This window comes from Paralichthys olivaceus, chromosome 10, assembly GCF_024713975.1.
Source record: "Paralichthys olivaceus isolate ysfri-2021 chromosome 10, ASM2471397v2, whole genome shotgun sequence".
NCBI lineage: Eukaryota > Metazoa > Chordata > Actinopteri > Pleuronectiformes > Paralichthyidae > Paralichthys > Paralichthys olivaceus.
In genome coordinates this window covers 2448634-2475433 of record NC_091102.1, presented here as the reverse complement: position 1 = coordinate 2475433, position 26800 = coordinate 2448634, and the positions used below count along the sequence as shown (strand labels likewise).

The 26800-nt window shown below is 45.0% G+C and overlaps 1 protein-coding gene and 1 long non-coding RNA gene across 7 annotated transcripts in view; one reads left to right on the top strand and one right to left on the bottom strand.

Annotated features, from left to right (window-relative positions):
• Window positions 1-26142, top strand: part of LOC109643705 (diacylglycerol kinase beta) — a 63296-nt gene extending 37154 nt beyond the window's left edge. For all 6 annotated transcript variants that reach the window (XM_069532887.1, XM_069532885.1, XM_069532886.1 and 3 more), the window contains 6 exons: window positions 6001-6065; window positions 10903-10993; window positions 12392-12593; window positions 21679-21799; window positions 22976-23036; window positions 23730-26142. In XM_069532887.1, the coding sequence (XP_069388988.1) occupies window positions 6001-6065; window positions 10903-10993; window positions 12392-12593; window positions 21679-21799; window positions 22976-23036; window positions 23730-23828 (639 nt within the window). In that variant the 3' untranslated portion in view covers window positions 23829-26142. The remainder of the gene's footprint in view (window positions 1-6000; window positions 6066-10902; window positions 10994-12391; window positions 12594-21678; window positions 21800-22975; window positions 23037-23729) is intronic.
• LOC138411822 (uncharacterized) lies at window positions 6827-7374 on the bottom strand. The gene is made up of 2 exons (XR_011244301.1): window positions 7242-7374; window positions 6827-7025 (listed from the first exon to the last, which is right to left on the bottom strand). It is a non-coding gene; the product is annotated as an uncharacterized lncRNA (long non-coding RNA).
• Window positions 26143-26800: the final 658 nt, after the last annotated feature.

Here is a 26800-nt window from a genome sequence, read left to right as displayed (position 1 = left end):
TTCACCCTTTTTAAAAAGGTTATTGATGTGATGCACAGATCTCCACTGCGACACGTTTGTTAAATAAGGCGACAGATCGCCGTGGCTCCGGGAGCCGCGGTGACAGATGGTCGAGTATCTGGGCGCATGCACCGTGACACCTGAGCGAACCCCTCTCTGACTCACGCCACTGATGTCGCCGTTAGCAACCCAGCAAATCTGGTTTGCTAACCATACATGGGTTTGCATTTCCTGCCGTCCCGTCCCGGAACCTATCCGCTCCGAGGCCGTTGGTTGCCATGGAGACGGGAGTCTGAAAGCTTCCGCAGTCGTCTGTCCTTTATCTCGCTGACTTAATTGTGGGTGACACAGTGTGGATCATTCGGTTGGCTCGGCCTGAGGCTGTCAGAGCTGTAAATCAGAGGGAGAAGCCTGTTGTGTGATTTCAGTTTCAATCATTAAAAACTTTATTGATCCCCAGGAGCAAAAAAATAAGTTTTTATTATAGATGAAAACATGTTTTATACTTGGACGATAGCTTTGAGCATCTTTAATATTGTTTGTGTCGTCGTTACAGGAGCTGAGGACTGAGTAGGTTCAATCACTGAGCTACTGGCAGCAGCAACTGGCAGTGGAAAAGGTGCTTTGAGCAGTGGGCTCAGTGTGGGGGCTGCAGCACAAAGCATAAAAATATAAGAATCCTCAGAATCCTGTTTATATAAATCTCTACTGTCACATTTTAAAGCTCCAGATATATTAAAGTGCTCGTTGAAGTCAGTTCGGCGGCAGGATGATATAAAATACTTTTCATGCACCAGTGGCGGCGGCGCGTTTGACCATCTGTGCACTCGACTCGGTATCGGAGCCGTCGTTTGACCTGCAGCCTGGAAAGAATCTTGTGAGAAGAATTTGAGAGAAGGAAATCACACCATGTCAGCAGCCATTAAAGATGCCACCTTATGTTACAGTGAGGAGGCTGATGCACATGTGTGTGTGTGTGTGCACGCCCTGCAAGACGATTCCCAGTGTTAATGACCAATTCCTAATGTGCACCGCAATCCCTGACTTGGCCTTTGGTCGGGAGGGTGTAGAGTTTCCTGCTGCTTCTGATGGTCGTATAAGTCGCTCGCTGAGTCTTTCGTCTGATGGGAAGGAGCTGAGATTGGACAACAAACATGACGGGTTCTCTGCAGACGGGGAAAAAAACAATCGCACATTTAGGCTAAATCCACATTACTTCAATTGAAGAAGTTTATAAACGTCGTGTTTGAGTCCGGACGAGGTAAAAACTGAGACGTTAGGACACAATGACACGAGCACGAGCACGAGCATTCTCTTTGCTGCAGATTTCTCCTCATCAGTCTCGAATGGACGATGAAGGAAAAACATAAATCTCTGTTCTTACAGGAAGCAGGAAAATACGGTCACGTGATCTGCGTCATGAGGATTATTAGGTTTACTGATCTCAAACAATTATCATGACAGAGATCGTTTTCATCTCCTCTACCTGGAATTCATCTTCACTTGTTACAGCGATCAGAATGAGACGGACAAGAGGATAGAAAAGGCAATAGAATAAATCTAGAAAATAAAAAACTGAATATTTAAATGTAAATCTGCTTGAGAAAAGTGGAATCGCACAAAAGGAATAACGGAGCGACACGTGAGCTCTTTCACAGCGTCTCACAAAGCATCTTCTTTACGTCGAGCAAAAATCAGACAGTGAGACCAGCGTCGAGTGAAAGAGAGTAAATATGTTGCTTCTATATGTAACTGAGACAAAGGCTCCATTAAATGTGTGTGTGTGTGTGTGAGAGAGCGAGCGATGCAGTCGTGCTGGCACAGGCTGAAGGTCAGGGGAAGTATCAGTGACAGGAAGTCGGTGTCTGCCAGGTTCAGACCAGGTTACCGCGGTAATGAATGACCGTGCTGAGTGACACCTGGCCGGTCTTAAAGACGAGAGGAACGCAGCTTCACCGCGAGGACGAACAAACACGTTGTCCGGATCCTCGTCGGTTTCTATAACATGAATTAATGTCACAGAGGAAAAAACGCGAAATAACCAAAACAGCTTCAATGTTGTGACCTCAACCTCAAACTTAACATCCCAACAGTTTATCTGAGGTCGTATCCCCTGCTGCTGTAGGGGGCAATCTGAGTCTTTCTTATGGTTCGGCTCAGTAGTGCCCCTAGTGGTCAAAACGTCATCAGGTCACCTTTAACCCACTCGTGTTCGTGCGTGTTTTTTACTTTTGAATATTTAAAAAATGTGACAGCAACAGAGTGAAAGAAGAAAACAATCCTCTGAATAAAGAGTATTGTTGATCTGATAAAAATCAAACCAGTGTTTATCAGTGTGACGCCGACGTCAGAATAACCAGGCCTCTAACCAGAGGCAGTGAAACACAATAGGTCTGAACCGAGAACCCGTTTCTCCGCCGGGTGCCGTGGGTCCCACTGAGGTGACATTTTCTCGTCTCTGTTTTTCGTTGTTTTTGTCGTTTTTCCTCCCTCTCTTTTTTTGCCGCTTCCTCTTTTTCTCATCGCACCCCTCCGACGGCCAAACCTGAAACGGCAAGATCACAACAACCTTCATCACGCAGGCGACTAAAAGGCGACGGCAAATGTCACATGTCGTTACTGCCGGATCTCTCGGGGGCCGGAGCGCTGGTGTGACGGCCTGCAGCACCGGACCGAGAGCAGATGACATGAAACAGCCCGTCATGTTCTGGAAATCTCTGCAGCCGCTTCGTGTCACAGCCTGGCTCTGATCCACAGGCTGTGCTGGACGCCCTGCTCACAATGTTCCAAAACCAAAAACACGTCTCCCCGGTGGTAAAAGAACCGCCCCTCTCTGAACGTGTATTGTAACCTTGCCACGACAATCAGCTCCATAGTTTGATCTCTTGTGGACAAACTTCACGTGTCTCGGGTTCATTGCAGAAAATCTGCTCGCCTGTGACGCTCCTCGCTCCCCGAGTGCCCGTATCGGATTCTGCGCCTGTGAGTGCAGCAGATGCAGATCTATTTTAAGATCTGATATTTGCTGATGCTGTGAGATCTCAGCAGCTCTGACTGGCTGCGGCGGAGCGTTGCAGCACCGCTGGACGGTTTTTTTTTTGAGGGGAGACAGACGAGGATGCATATAATTGCACCCGTCCACCCGTCCACCTGTCTCATCCAACCTTCCGTTCTCCTTGTTGCCGAGCGGCGAAACACCTGCGCGGGCTGGCAGGGTGCCGGCCTGTTAGAAGGGTTCCAACACTTTGCTGTGATTGTTCTCCTCGGAACAGAAGAGGAAGGTTTAACATGCACTGTGAAATGAAATGTGACGTAACAGACACTTCCAGCAGAACGCTTGTTGCCTCTTAAACAGCTTCTGTTTTTGTCTGTTGTACATCACTGACACTTTAACACCTCGTGTCGGGCCAGGTCGGTTATAATTACACTGAAGCTTAAAGTTCTCACGTTTCATTTTTATTTATCGATGTTTATTTTAGACTCCAGTGTTTCATATTATTACATATTGAAACACGTGCATGTAAAATGAACGATATATAAATATTGGTGCCGCCTGTTACATGATGTTGCTTCAAGTCGCTCTTAGTTTGTTGGTATGAACCTTTTATTTGAACTTGAAGGATCATTTATTTCTGTATTTGTTGATAACAAATGAACAAATTTCCATTCAACTGAGTGGAAGGATGTTTTTTTTTTACGAGTCAGGATAGTAGACGTTACATTTCGGTGCAGATCCAGGAATTGTAGACGTTGTTATAACATTTTCCGAAGACAATAATTCACAAATCTCGAGGAAAAAAAAGTCCATGTGTGTTTAAGGGACTGATGTTTGATGGATAGTGGTCATATCATCATCTCCATGACCCTCATCTGTCTCCACATTTAATTATTCTGGGCTTTTCACAGATCACAGATAATTATTCAAACAACCAGTTGCATTTTAAAAACCCCTGTTGTGTTCAGAGTTGGTCGCTCATTTAGTTTCTCATATTGTCTCGTGTCGTCTTTGTGCGTTAAGTGATGGAGGCAGGTCCGGTTGCGTCATGCGTCTTGTCTCTGTGAGGCACTTTAAAAACAGATGATGTTATTACACGGTGACAGAGTAAAGGGATGAGTCCTTCAAACGCTAACGTGGTTACGGACTCCACCGTCAGACACTTTCCATTCTCCATCACTCCGGCCACATCCAGCAGCCACACATACATCAGCCATATGACGTCCTTTGACATGTAGTCGATTTCGTCCCCGCACACATGCGTCTTGATCTTGTTTCGTATGTGCGGGGGACTGTTTATCTGTGAAGGACAGATCACGTCCTCGGGCCTGAGCAGACGCAGCTCTGGTCAAACTCAACCTGCAGGTCACGTTAGAGATGTTTTTAATTGATCACATCCACTCAAAGCTCAAGTGTCCAGATCTCCGCTGTGCGTCGCGTGAACGCGCACACACGTGGTGTTCTCATGAATCTGACAACTATCAGTTTATATTCGAGTCTCGGTGGAGATGCTGCAGACGTGTAAAACTTTTAAACATTTCCAAACGAGACCGGGGGACAAAACAAGTATCACATAAAGATGACGAGAGGACAGTCTGATTTGATGTGAAGGATTGTTTCATTCTATCGTGGCAGGATGTTTCTCTGCTGCTGTTTGTGTTTCTGCAACATGAGAGGGTCACTCAGAGTTTGCTCCTGTGACTGATCGGGATTACATTCACCTCCGCCCCGGGGGTCGAGGGTTAAACGCACAGGGGGGAGGAGTGGAGGGGCTCTGACCTTTAGCTGGATGCTGGAAGTTAGAGCAGCTCTATTGTACTTGGTATTTCACGCTGTCGTCGCAGGTTAGACTGAATTACTGCTCACGACGAGGAGATGGTTGAACAAAACAACAAAATACACAGAAGACAAGTAAGAAAAGTCACTTTTAAGGTCCGTGTCCGGTGGTTTGGGCCGAAATACAAAAATTGTGAAGCTGAAACCCAGCTACACGTGAATATGGTGCAAAATAATTAGATTGAACTGATTATAGATAAATGGATGAAAGGATGAAAGGATCCGGATCCCGAGGGAAATTCATCCACAAGCTGATTGTGACAAATAAAAGCAAAATACACCATAAACATTGAATATGTGGGTGAACTTACAATATAAAAACATTAGTTTTCAGCGGTTAATTGCCTCTCAGTCGATTAATTAAAGGACGAAGGTGAATCATTGTAAACTACATGTAGATTGGACAGAGAATTAGTCCAGTCGTCTTATGAAACCAGATTTAAATTCACTAGATCCAATTTCGAATTTCATCTTCAAATAAAATGAAATTAAAATCCTGCACCGGATCCACACGGAAATTGATGAGCTTTAATTCAAATGTTAATGCACGTCTTTTATTTCATGACTCGCAAGCGTGCACGTTTTAAATTCAAGCAGTCTTCTCAGACTCAGAACTGATGATGAATCAACAGCTGAGTCTTAAAGTCTGGTGGACACGCTCAGTTTGTCGTCCGAGCAGCTGCCTGATGATCTGAAAATGAAGCTAATTGAAGTGAGGAGCAGGAGAGGCTATAAAAAAAAAAAAAAACACGACAGAGCTTCCAGCTGGAAATTTCCTCTGTCAGGAATATAATTGAGAAATGAGAGAAAAGTCAAAACCCCCCTAATGAGCGTGGAGGAGCTGCAGGAAGGCTCGGCCGACGGAGGAGTGATGGCGCTCTGTTTACCGAGTTACACTAATGCACAACATCTGTATAAACCAGAGCTGAAACCAGAGCTGTGAACTGAAACACCGAACGTTCAGAGGGAAGAGCTCGTTTGAGTATCAGCAACCATCACCAGTTAGCTTTGAGGCATCTGGTGTCGAACAGCTCTGTTAGCAAACCAAAATATTCTCAAACAAATAAAATTAAAGATATTTGGACTAAAAAACTTGGTCCTTTGATCCCGAAGATGAAGGTAAAGCGACGTCCTGCAGGTAACGCTGTCTCGTCTCTTCTCTCCCACAGGACGCCTCCATCGCTCATCGCTTTCATCTGATGCGGGAAAAACACCCAGAGAAGTTCAACAGCAGGTAACTGGACGACGGACGCGATGGTGACACGTCACAGTTCCGCATGTCTCAACACCATTAGCTAACAAGAACCCTTAAAAACCGGCCGGTGACCTCGCACTTTAATCTGGAAACTCAATATCACACCGAGCCGCATTCGTCACAGGACAAAAGCTGCCACCGCGCTGGGATCAATACATCAATACGTCGGCAGCTGCTTAAACTGAGCTGACGTCAGATGAAGTCTAACTGGGACGCTGTTTGAAAATGTCCTCCAGCGTCTCACGAGCTGTTTTCAGATTTAAACTGGTTCCAGACAAAAGGAGTTTGCTATTCACAAATATTAGAGATTGTGTCTGTGGTTAGAAACGTCATCAGCACGCCCGCTCGCTCGCTGTGAGTGTCCGGGACGTTTTTTCCTGAATCTACCTAAATCGATCTTTCTCACACACAGATGCAGGAAAATGTCTGGACGTCGGTGCAGGTCTGAAATCAGAGACATGCAGACAATCGTTTACTTTACTGTTATAATTGTTCATTTAAAACGCCCCAAAAACAACTAAACCTATGATACATTATCATTTTCAAACTCAAACAACGTTAGCCGGTCGCGTATCCAACAGGATCTTTGTCTTCGTGCAGCTCTGCAGTGTGTGTGTGTGTGTGTGTGTGTGTGTGTGTGTGTGTGTGTGCAGCGTGTTCCGTGTATGTAGCTGCTTCCCTCTGCAGTGAACGAGTCCTACACACAGAAGAAGAAGAAGAAGAAGAGGAGGAGAGAGGAAAAAGGAGAGACGGGTTGTTTATTCTTTGAAATTCAATAATTAACTCTGAAGTTTCCAGCCCCGGCCTCGGGTCTGGTTCCAGCATCACAGGCAGGAGGAAGAGAGGTGATGAAAGAAAGAAGAAAGATTCCTCTGTTCTCCAGGGGCCGACTCTTTGATGCATCGACAGGGGCCCCGGATAAAAGACGCGAGGCGTTCACTGTTTGAGGAGAGCAGGACATATTTAGCAAACCCAGAGACAATAAACCATAAACTGTTTTACTGCTGCACCTTTTATTTCTCCTCGGCCAGTGGCGTTTTTGTTTTGGGGCCGGCGTCGTGGCTCTGATCCAACGCCACAGTAACTCAGTGTTCACAAAACACGAGCCCACCCCCAACACGGAATAACACCAGCAGTCAAATGTGCACAGTTTACCGGAAGCCGACACTGGAACTCTTTGTGCGTCTGCGAGTTCTCTCCGTGTGGACGTCCGCGGGGCAGCAGACACATGATGGACAGCTGCGACTGTTGCATTGTCGGCCTGACTGATGTTTTGGCAGCGAACGCGTCCATCCACCGTTACAGCAGCTCCGGCTGAAAGGAGTCAGTGTGGAGACGGAGCCGTTCTGTGAGCAGATGATAATCCACCTTTGACCCGGTGTGAGGGGCTCGCAGCCACATGCAGCCGTTACGGTCCTCCCTGCCACTCACAACCCCACGTTGTCTCTCTCTGTGTGTGTGTGTGTGTGTGTGTGTGTCTATGTGCTCACACCATCCCCCGCTCGTCCACACAACCCCCAGCGCCACCACCTCGTCCTGGGCCTGTCAGGACGGAGTGTGACTGCCGACACCTCGGCCTGTGGAGCTCCAGCAGCTTCTAATGGTCACAGACCTCCAGGAGACCAGAGCCCAGGTGCTAATGAGTCTCACCCTGGGGTCGATGGCGTCACGTATGTGAATCGATCGCAGAACGAGTCAGAGGAAGGAATCCAGTTTTCTCTTCATCATGCCTCTGGAATGTAGATCACATTTCCCGCACACGATTTTTACGCAGCGATGAATCTCCACGCTCGAGATTCATTTCATCTTCATCGATTTCCTAAAACTTAAAAACAATAATTATGTCGTGACGTAAACACGGAGTTTAAGATATTTTTCCACGTCAGTTTTCCTAAACAAAGTATTTTCCCCGTCATTGAAGTAACAAAGAACTTACAGAGTAAAGTAATATGATTATATTTATTGTCTGTTTTAAAAGTACACCCTGCTATGACCCCCGCTGTGCGTCGACATAGCAACGCTTCACATTAGCTCTTTTCTTAAGCAGCTTTGTCGGGTCTGATGAGTCGGTCACTGAAAATTATCACCTGATTGGATTAACAGAGATCAGATGTCAGCACCTTTTTGACCTTTGTTTCCAAAACACTGCAGCCACTGTCTCTGTTTCTCCCTTCAGCTCCTCTGCAGATCAAGATTGAGTCCTTTGTCTGTTGATCTGTTTTTTCTTTGTCTGTTGATCTGTTTTGTCTTTGTCTTACTGCTCCCTGGAAACTAAAGGTTTCCCCCGTCTGTAGAAAAGCCGATGAAAATACTCCGTTGTTGTTTGTATGAGATCATTTTCTTTAAAATGTTAAGTTTGTCGAATTGACTGTTTTTGCGACCGTGTGCTTCATGCTTGAAATATTCCCATAGAACTGTTGGTAAGTGGCTGCAGTAAGATTGTCCTGTAAATATTTAATCAGAGTTAAACATAGACGGCTACGAATGATTGTGTGCTCATCATTGTTTTTTTAAACAAGCTAACACTTTGGTGAACCACCCAACCACACAGGAAGTCGAACTCCTCTTGAAACGTCAACGACTGTTTTTAGCAGATTTACTCACATTCAACAAACCTGCGTAATCCCACTAGTATTGAAGTAAAATACATTTACGTGACCATTAATATGCATCAGTCAGTATCAATAGAACAAAATGCTAACATGTTGAAGAGACGAGACGTGATGCCGTCGAACATCTGAGGCGACTTCATAACTAAAACCAACCGAGCATGAGAAAGATCCGTCTCGTGAAATCAGTTTAGTTTAACAAACCTGTCCACGGATTCAAATATTCACTGACTGAGCAGGACATCGTCTTTCAGCGACATCGGAGGACGCCCCTGTGTCCTCCTGGTTTCACACCAGGTCTGAAGGAGGAGCAGAGAAGAGGTGACGGGTCAGGAGGTCACTGCTCATTCTGGGGATTAAAGGAGATGCTTATCTGTGGGGGGGGGGGGATCTGAGCCCCCGAGCTCCGCTGAAGCTCCTGAACCGTGTTCTAACAGCAACATGTGCCGCGTCTTCACTCGGATACTACAGTGACGTGTAGTACACTGTGTACACAGGATACTAGCTGCTGTAATATGTGTGAATTAACTGCACATGGGGGTTTGCTTGATTAGTCAACGGAACGATTTAACAATAAGTCGACAAGATGAAACCATTTCAATCCACTAGATGCAGATTTTGATTTTGAATCATGTCTTTTTGAGAAAATCCAACAAAATGTTGAAAAATCTCACAATGTAAAGGAAAAAAAATCACAAAATCTCTCTGCTGTGTTTTCACGTGTTTCTGTTTCTAAGTTTGGTTTTAATTAGTTAATTGAAGCAGTAAACATGTGAGGGTCTGGACGTGTGAAGGTTCTACGCTCCACTTTTCCACAGTGCCACTTTCTGTTCGGCGTCTGTTGGATTTTAAGCATATTAAACCCATTACCATCCCGTCACTTGTTAAAGCCCCAGGGTTCCGCTCACTCGGCCTCACGAGCTAAAAATGGCACAAAAAATGTCCTTGCTGTGATTTGGACAAAGACCCCACTCCGGCCTCCTGTGTTTGTTCCCTTCTGTTCCTGTTTCACATTAGTTTTCGTGCAGAAACACGGGAATAACTGTTGGAACGGCTTATGGAGGCATCGTCTCCCTGTTGCACTCTGTGTTCGTACGAGAGGGAAAAAACATGAGTTAATTGCATATTTTACAGAGCGTCTCAAGTGGAGGCGGCTTAATGAGGTCAGGCAGCTCGCCTCGTTGAGAATCGCAACTGCTCCTAATTGTGATCTCAAATATGCTCATAATCCCCTGATTTGACAGCAGCGCAGGTTTCAGGGGAGGCATTAAGGTGGAAGACAGAGAACGAGGGACAATTAGCAGGGATGAAAAACATGTCAAGTACAGCGGCTTAAGACTTTTCACTTACACTCAAAGTAAAAACCAGTTTTTAATGACTTTGTTGTTCTTTCTCCACGTTTATTTTACAAAGGGGGAAAGAATAACAGAAGAAGAACATCTGAAGTTCTGGAGGTCGCGTCTAAATGTTTCGTGTCCTCGGTGTGTCCCTGGTTCCACCTCGGAATCGCTGCGCCCACATTACGCACAGCTGTTGTGTCAACAGCCGTGTTGTCACTGTCAGCAGCACGTCCACATGCCAGCGAAGCCACGGACACATCATGAAATATTATCATTTCCAGAGCAGCGTGTAAAGAATCTGATGACCAGTGTGAACAGGTTCGGAAACAGCCTCGAGGCTCAGACGCTCTAAAAGTCCAACACAACAGGACGTCAACAACGCTGCGGCCGTCAGGTCTCCTCTGCTGAATCCAGCTGCAGGGCCCTGGTGCTGCTCCCTCAGTCCTGTGGGCTGGATCGAGTTTCCACAGTAACACACACACACACACACACACACAACTTGACCTCTCTGTCTCCACCAGCGATGTCTCACCCTGTGTCCCAGCCCGAGGACATGTTGACATCTCATCTCTTGTCATGAGGGTGTGCAGACATGAATACGTGTGCATCAGCAGAGAGGTTACAGTTCTGCGGTTCAGTAACAAACTGTGTTTCGGGGCCAGTGTCTCCACTTTAAGGCTTCAGTGGAGCTTTGACCTCTGTGTTCACATGGCCGCAAAATGCGAGATGACTCCAGGCGACCGGACAGTTTCAATATGTGTCCGCTGCACCCGATACAAATCAGCCCGGAGGCTCAGGACACTGTGCTCATGTGGAAAATATATGTTTTCATCTAATAACCAACCGTGTGTCCTCTGTGTCCCTCAGAATGAAGAACAAGCTGTGGTACTTCGAGTTCGGCACGACCGAGACCATTTCCGCCACCTGCAAGAAACTGAACGAGTGCATCGAAGTCGAGGTGAGTCACAAACTGGTGTTCACGCAGAACGAGTTGTTGCGTAGCTTTAAATCACAAACTTCGCCTGTACACTCAATGTTTGCTTTTCTGTCTTTTTGCCTCTGACAGGTTTTTAAGTGTTGTTATTTTTTCATGTTTTTCTAAAAGACGTCGCAGAATTTATACCAAAGTAGTTTTGCCACTTTACCGAAGCGTTTCTATTCATAGCACGTCATCAGGTTAATGCTCCTTAAAGTCACTTAGTGCCTCATTCTGTCAGGTATCGCTGTTTAATCTGTCACCCGGCTGCTTAGAGCACAGCAGGACGTCACAAACAGAAACCACACGCAAACAAGCTGCGTCCCTTCATTCTCCTTTCATTTATAAATCCCAGTTAGATCAACGTTAGAAAGTTATTTATGTTTATAGGGAAATAATCATGATGTCTTTATTTATTTGAGACGGATTTCATCGACTACGTTTTTTAAAGGTTGAGGCCGGTGCTGCTCTTGTGTTTGACACTCGGCTCCAAAAACAGCCCCTTGTCTTCTACAGGAGGTTTAATGATTTACAGCAGCAGGACGATGAACTGGTTTCAGGTAGAGTAAGTGACGAAGTAAATTTAATGTATAAAGCACCTTTCAGGCATTAAGATAAAAACAGGAAATAAAGACAAACAATAGAAGAATACAAACTAAACTAGTGTGAAGCTGTCCGCTCCTCTCTGTCCTGGTGATCTTCAGTTTGAAGAAGTGATATTTATATAAATATTGAACATGTGCTTTAAAGACAATAGCGTCGTCCTGAGTCTCCACTCATTTGTGTATGTGGTTGTTTCTGTGCATCACACTCCACATGTGTGACACGTTGTTTCACACTTTACTCTTCTTGCTTCCTCTTTGCGGGCGATGGGTAAAGTCCAGTGTTTTGTGTTTTGTGTTTGCTGTGTGACTCAGCTCTGTGTGAGTCACAGTAATGTGTCGTTGAAGTTCTCTGGTGTGTTTAAATGATTTGTTGAATCCAGATGAGGAGAAACACAATGTAACTCAGAGCCGAGCCAGGAGCGACAGATGGCGTTCCTTTATATCTGTTCATTTTTATACACCATGTGCAGATATCTGAGACTTACTGGGTTTTTATGGCCGTTAATAAAGACGGAGCTGCACTCTTGGCTCCTGTACAAGTAATGCATCAGGACAAAGTAAATCTCGAACTCATAAACAAATCAGTGGTGCACAAAGTGGCTCCAACTGTGATACAACACACACACTGCAGCTTGATCCGGCAAACTGTGTCATCTCACATCAACATCAACATATAAATCATGACTTAATTACCCTTAATCCGTCCGCTCCGGCAGTTGTTATCAAAACTGTGATAAATCCTCACTCTTCGTGTCCTCTCCCAACTTCTGCTCAGTGTGACGGGATCATCTTGGACCTCAGCAACACCTCCTTAGAGGGCATCGCCGTGCTCAACATTCCCAGCATGCACGGTGGCTCCCACCTGTGGGGCGAGACGAAGAAGAGGAGGCACTACAACCGCATGAGCAAGAAGCTTCCTGAGAGGATGCCGTCCAGCACGGTCACAGACGCCAAGGAGCTCAAGTTCTGCATGCAAGGTGAGTCGGGTTCAGTTTCCACGAGCGAGCCAGGCCAGTAGGTGGCGATAAAGTTTACATCTACGATTCGTCAGATACCAGAGAAGAACTGCCTCACTTCCATCACGCAAAGCAACAACGGACAAAGTGAACTGTGACGTCATCGATTCCCAAACGCTCTGTTTTACACGTTCGCGCAGAAACTAAAGAGTTTCTGGAAATCGAAGTTGGAAGCTGTAAAAAGGACGAATCCCACTTGTGACGCTGTTTTATATTTAAACACACTCATCAAATTCCAGATGTGAAGTCAGGACACACATGTTGTCGTCGTGTAGCGTCGCAGCTCCGCTCCTGTCGCTCCAGCTGCTCGATAATAAAAATCCGTCCACAACCGGAATGTCTGATATTAGCAACAGGGACATTTCAGCAGCGTGTGACGCCAGCAGGTAAACGTGCATGTTCACTGTTTATCTGCTGCTGCTGTTCGTGTAAAGGTCAGTTCTCCTCTCCTGTTGTATAATTTCTTCTCTGTGGCTCTGGAGCTTCTGAAATAAATAACTACACAGAAGATATATCACAAAATGTAGAGTTATTTTAGAATTAACCAACTTTATATCTGAGCTGTATCAAAAGCTGCTATATCGATTCAGTTTAATGAATCCTTCAAAGAAATAAGGTCCAAGTAAAGACGATATTTGTATTTAGTTTTATTTCACTGTTGAGCACTTTTTCTCTTTTGTATTTTCAAGGTGAAACGCGTCTTTGGTTAAAATCCTGTCAGCTAGTGGACGAGGACTTTTGTCAAATGTCAGTTCTCTTTTCTTCTCCGAGGATTTCATCTAAATTAAATTAGAGACTTTTGTTTGCGGATGAAGTCTAAATGTATAAAACTGTGTCCAGATCCATCCGATCAAACCGACGTTAAAAAGTTGAAGTAATTCTCATCGATGCTCTTTAATCGACTCTTTAGTTTTACCTGTTTGAGGAATCTGGTAAAATAACCGTCTCTCTACTCTCACCGAGGTTTTTTTTTCAATTCAACCCGACCTCTGTGTCTTTTTTCTTCGTGTGTTGTTGCGCTGATTGAACAAAACCTTGTTTCCATGGAGATCTCAGGGTTAGAGGCTGGAGAAAAGACAGACGCAGGAGGAGACGGACGCAGGGAGAGAAATTATTCTGCAGGAAGAAACAATGAGTCAAATCAGTCGCTGTGGGTTCTTACGAAGGGGCTGCATCTCCGAGACTGAAGCTTCGTTGCATTTGATCATTGACCTGTCGTGTGAGGCGGCAGCGGTCAGCCGTTTGTCCCGTTCCCTCAGATTCGACTTACAGGAGCACAGGATTCAGATTGTGGGGTTTGAGGAAAAGATCAGAAATAAGTTTCAGTGTCCTTCTTCCTCTCCTTCAGACACGTTCCCGCTGAAACTCCTCTAATCTAAACCCACACACGTGAATACGAACTGTTGAATGTGAATCTGAAAATCACTTGGTTCGTAGTAAAGTCAACCAAAGCTCGAAAAACAGTCACAACTATTTTAGTCGCAGACGTCAGCGACGTTGGGAGGATGTCAACATCCTGTAATGATGATGTCACGCAAACTTCTTTCCTATTTTTTTCAAATATTTAAATACGAATGTGTTTTGTTTCACTAATGTTCCCCTTCATACCGTCTATGGGGCCGGTGTCTCTCCCCCAGCTCCGCAGAGTGTTGTGTAGTTGTGTTTGTTTCAAATGATTGTGCACGTCCAAAGAATGAAACCAGATTTCTGGATGCTCAAACAAAATGTCCTGCATCAGATTCGGTCTAAATAACGGTGAACGAATCGATTCAGATCCTTTTGCAAACGTTAAAATATTTTTGTGACACTACATCCACATGTGACACATGTTTGAACGTGTGTGTGATGGAATCTCTCTCCAAACATTTGTTCCCTCTGGATTCGACCCTTATTGAATTAGCTTCTCCTGCTAATGCTATTTGGAAACAGGACTGGAGACGTTGCTCCAGTTTCAGGGAGACACTGTGCTAGGTATGTAGTTCTGTGTGTGTGTGTGTGTGTGTGTGTGTGCGTGCCTGCATGTTTATCACACAGCTAATTGTTTGTGGCAGTTTCGTTCTCTGGCACAATGAACTAAAGCTTTTAAATCCATTTGATGCAGATAATGCAATCAGCCAGGTTTACCCAGAGAGAGTGAAGGAAGCCCGGGGCGCTGGTGACCTCAGCGCCGAAGCTTCAGTCCTGTGACTCACTGTGTCTCTGCTCTGGTTTGTGTTCTGCACGGAAACAAACGACAGCTGACACACGGAGACAGTCCAGTTTAACTCAAGACTCTAATACGATCACTCGTGTCACTGCAATTTACTGATACCTGGTTTAAACAACTGGAGGAAAGAAAGTCCCGTCAATCTGCTGCGGACACAAAAGGGAAGTTTTACTTTCAAGTGAAACGTCAGAGCGCTGCAGTCTGTGTGCAGAGGACGCCACGCCTTGTTAAGCTATGAGACCATCTGTGAAAACGGGCCGTAGAAATAAAAATGTCATGAGTCAACTCACGAAACTCAGATTAATAATAAAGTTAAAATGCTTCACAAGGAGGAAAAATGAAAACAAGGGAACTTAAATACAAAGACAACAAACAAAATACTTCATCAAATTCAGTATGATGCGGTCCGCTGTGTAATGAATTGCGTCTGAAGTTCCTTGAAAAGCACTTTACAGATGAAACAATAGTTTTAATACAATAGCATTTAAGATCAGAGACAGAAAAGAAATGTGAAATCAAAAATAAAATATAAAAACCAGTAATCTGAAGCATTGAGCTGATTTACCGTCAGTGAGAAACTCTTTTTAACATCGGTGATTTTTCAACCCCCCCCCCCCCCCCGACTCGTCCCGTGTCCCTGCTGTTCTGACGTCATGGTGTAAATTGCATTCGCTAAAAACAAAATCTTGTAGTGGATAATTAGGCTGAGGGTTTCCAGTTGTGCTGTGATGAGCAGGAACACGCCGCCAGCGAGTCCGCCGCTGTCGGTGGAGTCAGAGGTGCAGAGGAAACCACGGCGAGGGAAAGAGGGCGCTGACAGGATTGATGTACGAAGGCCCTGGTGTCACCCTGCTCCTCCTCAACTTCTATCTGTGAGCCATCGCTCCGTCCCCCCCCCCCGGGTTATTTCCTCCCTGGTCCTGGATCAGATTTCCTCAGCTTCCCCCGGTGGAAGGGAAGGATGCACACAAATAAAGTGGATGTAGCTCAAAGTGCTCCAGGGACTGAGACCAGGGAATCGTGACTGTGACTGAGATGTTTGTATTCAACGTTTCATTTATTTTTAAAACTGGCGTCAGTTGATAGACCGTGGAGGTAGATGGACGACGTAGTGAAGCCATACGTCCGTATTGCCCCTGGTGGCTGGTTGCACTGTAGTTCATAAACCCCGCCTCCTCCATGTTAGTAGATGGTACACAGACCAAAGCTCGGAGTTCTTATCGGGGGTCAAACATCGCAGTTCGATTGGTTGAGGAGGTTCTCTTGTTAGTTTATTATTGGTTCGATTGTTTCTGAGCTTGGTTGCGTTAAGAGTACTGAATGCGTTACTATGAAACTCGGTGGGAGGATGTGATATGAGTCAGGGAAGACGCCATTGAACCCTCACCCAATAAAAGTCTGGATCTAAATGAATTTACATGAGGTTCCTTAAGTACAAGTAAACCTGTTTAAATTCAGTATCTGTAAGTTCAGTCCTCCATTTGAAAAAGTAAAGAAGTTATCGTACGAGTTACTGGCGAAGATTTCAGTCGTGCACGTAACTCGTGCACCCGGCTGCTCCACCCCTACTTCGCTCGTTACTGCTCCTGATGGTAAATTAGTATTAAGAGTTTTATTGAGTTGAAGTTGTGCAACACTGGCGGAACATGTTCTGTCTCCACCCTCCTGATTCACTTGTCTCCCCTCTTTTCCCACACTGTCCACCCCAGGCTCTCCCCCCTACCTCCCCTCACCTCACCCTGGCTCCACAGCCCCACCCCCCACCCCCCACCCCACCCCCCCCTTCCCACCCTCCCCAACAACAAGCTGTGACACACCAAGACGGAGGCTATTTCTGGACGCATCACGCTACGAGTCTGCATATTGTTTTCTTCACACACAACAGAAAACAGCTGACTGTAATTATTTAGATTCACCTCCCCCTCCTCTTCCTCCTCCTCCTCCTCCTCCTCCTCCTCCTCCTCCTCCTCCTCTTCCTCTGTGGCTGGAGATAGTTCTGGTCTGGAGCTACCGAGTCGCTCTGGGTGGACGGTGGGAGAGTGGACGACCTTCCAGTGATACATTTACTCAAAGTTAATGAATGGCGGCTCGTTAAGAGGCCACTCACTTTAAAGCAGGATGGGAATGGAAACGATGACGCAGGAGTTTTTCTTTAATCATCTTTAAAAACTACATATGTTCTTTCCCATGGTTCTTTCCTCCTGAGTGGAAAACTCAGACAGAATCTGACCGTGCGTGTCCGAGCAGGAACCCGAGCGTGCATGCGGTGTGTTTACTTTCCTCCTCGATCATAGTAGCATAATGTTCTTTGTCAAACGGCCAAGTGCTCTCCCCCGTACCTTTACCTCCGTCAGGGCTGGCGAGGTGAAGCTGCAGTTCCTCTTGACCATCTGCCATGGCACTTACCCCCCGGTGACAATAACAGGCCGGCGTTCGGGGGGGAGGGAGGGAGAGTGGGCGGAGGAAGGATGCACAAATATGCCTGCTGGTAATTATAGCCCGACACCTCGAGCTGATGCACAATGAAAGCTGCAGCTTTTCCTCGGGGGATTTATAATTCATCTTTCAGTTTCTAATTGAAGGGTTGTTATAAATAACTCGTCACTGGATTTAGAACGTAAAGAAAAAGACAAGAAATACTTTTGTTCGTGTCAACTGTTATCGTTTATTCTGTGCCATAGAGCTCCGTGGAGGTGGTTGTGTGACATGATTCTTCAGAACGACTTTATTTTGAGTTTGTCCCACATGATGTAATAATTAAACGACCCAAAGTCCCAGAATTAAGTGACTTTGTCCTGATTGAATAATGTTTGAGAGCTAAACTATTGTCGAGTCCTGACTACTTTTAGAGCTGAGAACACAAATGTCTGAGTCAGCTGCTCATCTGGACATTTACCACAACCTTCCACCGAGTTTTGTGTTAAACTATCCAGGAGATTTCATAATCCTGCTAAATAGCAAGCAAGCAGACAAACAGACATGACAACATAAACTCTTTAATGAAAAACAACGATCTCAGGATGAAGAGGGACCACACGCGTTTTACAGGCCGTCAACTTGGAACACAACGAAATATAAAAGAATCAAAGCTTTAGAAGAATTAATGAAACATATTTCTCTACATTTCTTGTTGTCTGATAATTCAAACCCCCAGTTTAGAAAATTTAAAGAAATCTCCATATTTGAAGGTCAGATTTTTCTGCATTTTTTAAAAGACTTCCAGATCGATTATCAAAATTATGACAAAGAGGTTTTCCACAGTAGCCGCAGGTTCATCATTTTTATTTCCAATATATGTAAACTGATCATTTATCTCTATACGAGTGACCTTTTCTGGAAAATTAACATTTAAAGAGCAATTTACACAGAACACACAACAGAAACTGACCAAAGACATTTACAGAGATGAAGTTATGATTGATGTTTAAATCAAATCAGAACAGAGATAAAGAAAAGGATATAAGTAAATTAATAAAACAATATATATATATATGTCTGTTTTATTTTGAAAAGTGCTCTGTAAATAGTTTAGTATATTATTATACATCCTGTACTTCAGATGTTAATATAATATTCAGAGACTTTATGATATAGAACATGATAAAGACAATAAATGAACTCTCCCTGCACAGCAGCACAGAAACTAGTGCAGCACAGCAGTATAACGGCTCTCGCTTGGTAAAGCAATGCCATCCCATCCCAGAATGCAGTGCGGCTGCGTTATGTAAGAGGCTGTTCTAGTCTATTCTTAGCTCTACCTCAGTGAGAAGTAACAGTGCCGGTTGCCTGAGAGTCAAAAGCGCAGGGATCTGATGAGGCGGGATCGGTCGGTGAGGTGAGAAGCGGCACAGTGGGCTGCTCCGCCATCAGGCTCCCACTCTGGGACACGGGCAGGACGCCATGACCATATTTGGTGCTTGGAGGAAGTGGGAGTGTGAAGGAGGGGGGGGGGGGGGGGGTTATATTTTTGATAGTACGACATGAGAGGCCTTCACAGAAAGAATGTATTAAAAATCCCAAAATACACTGAAAACTCCTAAAATAAACGTCCTCTCCTTCAGAGGACGTAACAGTGAACGACAGGCGGCCTCCATCTTTTATTTACTTGTTACCGTCCTCTTCAAAGTCCATCCGTCATGTGTCGTCTCCATTGTGTCGGTCGCCCTCGTCTTGATCCCCGTCTCCCAACTGTTTCAGATTCTTCTTAATTGCTGCTCAGTCCTGTTATGATTATTTCCTGGAAAGCTCTGCAGAGACAGATGTGCACATGGTGAACAGTCGCTGTCGGGATCATGTGATCGGGATTTGAGGCGGACTTCTAGGACACTGAGATCAAGTCCTAAGTGTTTGTTTTTTTTCGGGGAATTCTGTGTTTCTTGGAAACTGGTGGGAATTAATTCTTAATGTAAAAGAAAAACCATTTGAAAGACTGATTATAGCGTGAGGATTTAAAAACCTAAATAAATAAACAATGCGGAGTTTTATCCACAACGACGTGGTGAAAGCTTTGAAACATCATATTTAAAAACACAGTACTTTTCAAATAACAATGATTCAAACGTATCTGATGAGAAAATAAATATAAGAATAATCTGAATTTCACATTATGTTGTGTTAAAAACCTCGGAAGTATTCCGGTCACACATTTTAAACATATCTTTAAACATATATCGTGACTGAAGATACTTCATTGGTGACATCATCACAATAATATCAAGCTTTACCATGTTGAGTATATTTATTTTCGTGTCATTGAGCAGAGAGAAAGTTTCATTTTTTGTCTGTTATGAAATATTTGCCCCGGAGCATTTCATTCTAACAGGGACCGACAGAAGTGAAGACTTTGAGTCGTTTTAAAATGTTGGTTCTTGCTCCGACGTTTTCCTTTGAATTGTCGTCTGAAATATTAAAGAGCTCCAGTGACTCGGCAGCGACAAAGTTGTTCCTTTAGAAACCTTCATCGTCTTTGTCACCAGGCAGCTTTTTCCTTTATTTACTTTCACCACAGATAAAGAGGAATGACGAAGGGAATTTACATACATACGTCTGCAAAACACAGAAGAAGACGCAAACATCGAAAGACTTCGAGGTTCGAGAGCTTTTGATAAAATATCTTTGACGAGGAAGGACGCACGGAGGAGTCTTTGAACTGGGACAGTCTAGTCGTGATGCAGTCGACTCTGCAGTCGTCAGAAACAGTTTCACCTCATCGTTGGTCCTGTAAAATAAAAACCTGCTCTTTCTTTTCACCGGTGCTGTTCCTCGGTCGAAACAACCAACAGACAAGTGTTGTCAGGTGTGTTAACATGGACATCACATGTTTGTGATGCGTGGATATGGACGGAGACAGTCTTTAAACCCTGAGGCATCAGTGTGCACGTGGCCTCAGAATCACCCGATGACCCCGAGTTCATCAGCGAGTTAATGCTTCAGAAACTGATCACCTGTCACATTGTTTGCATTCCTTTGTTTTTCTTTACTTCCTCTGAACCCGAGTCATCCGGTGGCGTGTTGCATCAGACTTCAACGCAAAAACACCTAAACATTTGGAACATGAAAACAGAAGTAGACATAAGTATAAAAACACAGAATGCACAAAAATACATTCATACATAGAACAATGAGTGAGATTAGATAGGAAAAAAAAAAAATCAACAAAGACGTGGGCGAGTCTGAGATATTCAATAATCTCCCAATAATCAGATTAAACGGAATAATGAGAACAATCAGAGGAAAAACAAATAAAATCCAACTAAACCAAGAATAAAAGAAAAAAATAACTGTCAAAATAAAAGCTCATCTCATCCACTCTGGTCCCGGTCCCCACGTGCAGACAGGCTGAGGTTAATTAGACGGGTTTATTTCCTCAGCTTGTTCGAGCGAGGACGAGATGGATTCTGCTGCAGCGCCTCACAAATTATCACACGGGCTGTGAAGACGAAACGTTTCTCAGAATCCACTGATCATTTCACAAAGCATTTGTAAAAAAACCCGTGAAGTTTCAGGGGCCGAACACAAACGCACGATTTTATCAACCCGAGATTTTACTCATGAGCTCGAATGTGTTGAAAATGAAATGTTGGTAAATTCACGATGCAGTGAGAAACTAAAAGTATAGTTGAATATCAGAGTAGTATTTTAAATGATAGTTGTTAGTGTCACAGTTGACCTTGATGTTGAATAATTTATTTCCCAGTTTTAATCCTGTGACTTTGACCGAATTGTTAATTTATCTCTTGTTATTTGCAAAAATATGTAAAAACAAATAATGTTCCTCAGGAGGAGGTGGAGACCAAACTCTGAGCTAGAAGAGGGTGAATACTGGACTTTGAGTCATCAGGTGGATGCAGACAGGAATTCAAATGAATTGAAATGCTGCTCTGTAGCTGCCGGATGAGTAAATAAGTCAAGTGTTTGCTCACAAGTTCAACAGAGCAACTTAACAGTTGATGAAATGTCAATATTGTGTTGAGCAAAACAATGACTTTCTGCAGGTTTACAGCTGCATTCAGGTCTTCTCTGCAAAATGCAGTTAATAGTACGAGAGGGTATCGAACAGTGTCTCTCCTCTGGGTGTCCGTGGTGTTGTGCTCAGAAGCAGCTGTGTGAAGAACTGAAAGTACAAATTAGATTTTGTGTTCGTGCAGAAGTGAAAAAGCCTCAGTCCGAGTCAGACGGTCAGAGTGCAACAGTTTCCTTCTCTCAGGGTCAGGAAATGTTTTCATCGTCCTTCTCTGCTTTGTCACGGTGGTGAATCATGCTGATTATTGTTGGTGTTAGTAAACTTCCTCTGTTTCTCTGTCTCTAACGCAAACTCTCTCTGGAACCTTCTCCATCCAGACTTCAGCGACCAGCTGCTGGAGGTGGTCGGCCTGGAGGGGGCGATCGAGATGGGACAGATCTACACCGGACTGAAGAGCGCCGGACGCAGACTGGCTCAGTGTGCCAGCGTCACCATCAGGTGAGACCCTCCCACGTTCACTCCGTCCTCCTCCGTCAGGTCTCAGGTCTTTCCCCCCTCGTTTTGTTTCCGCCCTCTGGTCGACCAATTGGAACAATACGAATCCTCCTCCGCTCGTGATACGTGCGTGATCAAAAATGTATTTCCTTCTGAGTGTTTTTGTGCATCTGAAGGCCAAAGTCCCTGCAGGACCCAAACAATAACATGCATGTAGCTCTTCAATTATAGATTCCACCTTGCTTTAGCAAATGCAGCGGAGGACTGACTCACAGGACCAGAGACGAGCTGTGTATTCTGAAAAACACAGGGATGAATTCTTGTGTTTTTATAAGATTCTCGATATTTGTCTGTGAAGGTGAATTTATGGTTCACCGGTAAGTTGGGGTCCGCTGTGGTCCTGGGGACGAGAGCGTCATCATCATGTCCGCCAGGGTACACGCTGACCCCTACACGGTAGTGATCAAGCAAAAGGTGTGAAGATGAATTAAGACAAAAAATAGAATAAAATCGATAAAGTAAAAGTTAAAAAACTTAAAACTAGAGGAGCTCATTCCTCCATCAATGATGGGCCACGTTATCACCATCTTACCTCTGATGTGCATCTCACACACACATGGACACACCAGCATTATTTAATTCTTCTTAACACTTGCAAAGAAAAGTGCTTTTGTTGCTGTCAACAGACTCGGTTCATTAAACTCTCACATTGTGTCGGTTTCTGTACAGAAGAGTCGACACTCACACTTTTCTGTGTCTCATATTTTCCTCGACCCAAACTGAAAGAGCATTCATCACACTCATTCTCCCATACACAGTTTCTGTAGGCGGAGAGCCACGCATGAAAGTCTTAAACCAACTTTGACTCTGTGAGAGTGTGTGTGAGTGTGTGTGTGTGTGTGTGTGTGTGTGTGTGTGTGTACAGTGGCTCTGTGAGTTTAAAGGGGGGGTGGGGGGTGGGGGGGGGGCTGTCTGGGAATGGCTCTCCTCATGGGAACAAAGGGTGCAGTGTGTGACCCTGTCCTGGGACAGTGTGAACAGGCCTCTCGTGCCTCCGAGGTGTGTGTGATCTGACCTTCACAACCTCCCCTCCCTTTACTCACTCCCTCCCTCCATCTCTCTGCCCTACCCCCCACCCCCTCCCCCGGGCTCTCTCTCTCTCTCTCTCCCTCTCCACAGGACGTCCCGGCGGCTGCCCATGCAGATTGATGGCGAGCCCTGGATGCAGCCCCCCTGCACGGTGAGACTGAACTGCACCACAGCAGCGTTTTCAGTCACTTCTGTTTTGAGTCAACAAACTCGTAGGTTTCTGTTCAGTGGCTACATCCACGGTGGATGGTTTAATTTGGTGCCTGGCCCATCCGTTAACATGGAGGAGGCAGGATTCATGATGGAGATGCTTTGGCTTCACCTATTTACAGTCTGTGCTCAACAGCACGTCAGGCGTCACTGTGTCTCGATGGTGTTGCAGAGTTTTCACAGCCTGAACCTCTGGATGTGAACGCACATCTGCAGCCCTCGTCCCTGACAGCAGAGAAAGTCCGCTGCATGTGTCGGACTCAGCTTTTTCTCAGCTTTCATCCTGTCTTGGCTCATTTCTCTGCTCTTTTGTTCATCTCCCTCCTCTGCACTCCCCCAGCTTCAACCTCCTACACCGTCATGCCGTCAGATATCTCAGCCCGGCTATAGTCTTTTTAAAAAATCGACTGTTATTTATCCATCCTCAAAGCCTTTTTAACCATTTTTCATTTTGTCAGAGTAAACCTCCATGGAGGCGGAAGATACAGAGCTCCTCAGTTGTGTTATGTGGGTTATATACAAGGTCGCAGCGACTGGTTTTATAACGGTCTGCTGCGAAAAGCCAGGAAGTGATGACTGTCATCCTGAGAGCAGATTTCTGTACGATTGTCATCACTCTGTCTGATTCTTACAGATCAGGATCACACACAAGAACCAGGTCCCCATTTTACTGGGCCCGCCGCAGAAGACGCCGTTCTTTTTCTTCAAGAAATGCAACCGGAGCCGCGACTAGGACACATGCATGCACACGCCAAAAACACACACATTTTACAAAGCATATATACACACACACACACACAAACATCAGACGACTTGTTGGGAATTAAAATGACAGGAAGTGGAACGTTCCCAAAGTCTGGACGCCGACAGACAATTCATTCCCAAAGGAACTTGCATCAACAGCCTCTGAAACGAAAAGACTTCTCACACGGCACCGACCTATTCCTGTGTAACCGTCATCCACACATGGATTCAAGCCTCTTGCAACAGTCCGACCCGCCCCCTCCCCCCCCCCGAGCCCAGAAATTAGCCATACACCAGTACTGCACTGCCTGTTGGACCCGACTCTGGCCTCTGGGATCCCCTCACCCTCCCCTCACCACACGAGGGGAGCGACGGGGAGGAGGGTGGACGGGTGAAAAGGAGCAGGTCGTACGATGAGCTCCAGAAACACTACGAGGAGACAGAGAGGTTTAATGAGAGCAGACGAGGCTGTTTACAAGGCCGGCGAGTAAATAGAGTAAGAGCCGGCTCTCGGTTAAAAACACCTGTATGAATAATGAAAGAGTGGTTTCTTGTAAGAGCGCTCGCACAGGGACCGACGACACGGTACAGCCGAGCGGAGGAGAGGAGAGGAGAGGAAAAGCCTCATCCATTATTGACTCATTCTGTTTGTGGGTTGATGGCACTGGGGCGTAACAGAGGCCTGGAAACATATAGGGATGGTTTAAGCCCCGTAGCGTCACTGGCCTACAAAATAAAACACCCTTTAAACAACATTTACAGACTCTGCAGATGATCTGGGTTCATACTTCAGGCGGAGGAAGTGCCTGTCCAAGTTATCGCTTCATAAATTGACCCGGGGTCGAGATTGAAAGTAGGGACTGGAGCTCATCTTCGAACTGATTTGTCCTGCGAGGACGCAAACCGTCCAGAGCGAATCAACAGGACGCTTCCAGTGGGTCAGGGATTGAAATAAATCCCATCAAGGGTACACGAGCAGGGCCCCCACGGTTTTTATTTACCGCAGCACTGACAGGGGGAACTAAATTTATCTCTCTCCTCCAGTGAAACCCAACGCCTAATTACCGTGTCAGACACCGAGTCACAATGTCAAGTGTGCTGTCACAGTGTAAATCCCAGAGCCTGCCCCTGCTGGAAGGTGGCGGGCGGCTTTAACGCCATCGCCATTTGTCCATCTACCAAATAAAGACGAGATGTAACCGAGGAGGAAGATGTGGAAGATGTTGATCGTTCAGACACTGTTGAGTTCAGTGTTTTATAAAGAATGTATCCACAAACATGGCAGAGTATATTATTCAGTATGTGCAGACAGAGTATATGTATATTTCTGGGAAGTAGATGTAGCTCACGTATTCTGTACACACAGTTGTGTTTTTTATAATAATATCATTATTATCAATGTGGATCTTTTAGATTAGGGAAGTTCAGATCCGTCAGAGACGCTCACGTCTGGAGACGGTTTTCCACTTTGTCCCGTTCACGTCAGATTAGATTTGAATTAATGAGGCTGTCGTCTTTTCCTCTGTTTGGTTTTTCATTTTGTCGTATTTATAAAAATACGACAAAAATGAATCAATCAGGGTTTTTCTGTTAAAAAAAACCCCAAAAAAACAGGACATACATTTTATCTCTAGAACTTAAGTTGACTTTATTTCATTGATCGCAATAATCCTGACGACAAGACTGATCTCAGAAAATCTACATTTCGTGTGAGTCGGATGTTTGTGGAAAACTGTCGCCCTGCTCGGATCGTATTAATGTTGCAGGGCAGAGTGAGACGGGGTGAGACGGGGTGAGACGGGGTGAGACGCTCTGACGGGACAAACTGAACCTCGCTGATATGCAGGGTCGGGCTTCGATGCCTTTACACCCTGATTCCCTTTAAATCCCACTGAGTGGATCCTCTCTCCCCCAGGCTCCATGGAAACACACAGGACTTCTAGTTCAGGTTAGATCCAGCGTGAAGCCATTTCACACAAGTGGCATTAATTCAAATCTACTGAAACACTGTGGGAACATCCGAAAATACAAGATGCAGCATCATCATCTTTTACTAGTGGAGCCTGGGCGTCCAGAGGCCTCAGTGGTGACAGAGTGCATGTTTACAGTAACTCCACATTTATTGAAAGAATGGTTTTAGACAGGTCTATAATACCGAGTGTATATATTTGTTTATAATATTTTATCTGAAGTTAACTTACATCACCGCATGCCTGCTGAAACAAAAGGAGAGTGAACAAACAGAGAGTGTGGATCTGATTATTCTCAAAACTATTCTGAAACTTTAAATTCCACGTATCTGATGTTTTTCCTTGTTGTGGTTTTCTTTATTTTTATTTTATTTTGAAGGGGGGTGGGGGGGTCAGCATGTTTAAGAAAATAGGCAGAAGAGATTGTTATATTTAAAGAAGAAAGTAGAATTACCACATTTATCCTCCGTTTGTGATTTACTGTCGGATCAAAGTGGGACGACACACACAAACACACACACACACACACACAGTGAGTTTCCAATTGTGTCATGTCTCGTGTCCTTTAAAATAATCAATGTCCTCGACAGATGAATGGATCCACCCTGAGCTCGCAGTGACTCAACGACAGACTCACAACAGTTGTTTGTAGCATCAGTTTAGATTTTCATGCTTTAAATTATCGAAACGAAGATGCAGCTGATTCCGTCAACACTTTAAAAAAAAGAGCAGGGTTGTCACTTTAGTGTCGTCATGGAGACGGACTGATGGGATTTCCTGCCGCAGAGCTGAAGTTAGCAAACAAAGGGAGGTGATATCTGTTTCTGTGTCCGTCAGTGATGATGAAGTGACTGTGGCTGCTGCTCCGTCACAGCTCTCACGTTAAATTAGATTATTCTCCTTAATCAGCTGTTCACTGCAGTTTTTAACAAACATCACATCAACAGGAGGATGTGATTCATTCGCTTTTCACGTGGCGTCCAACCGATAG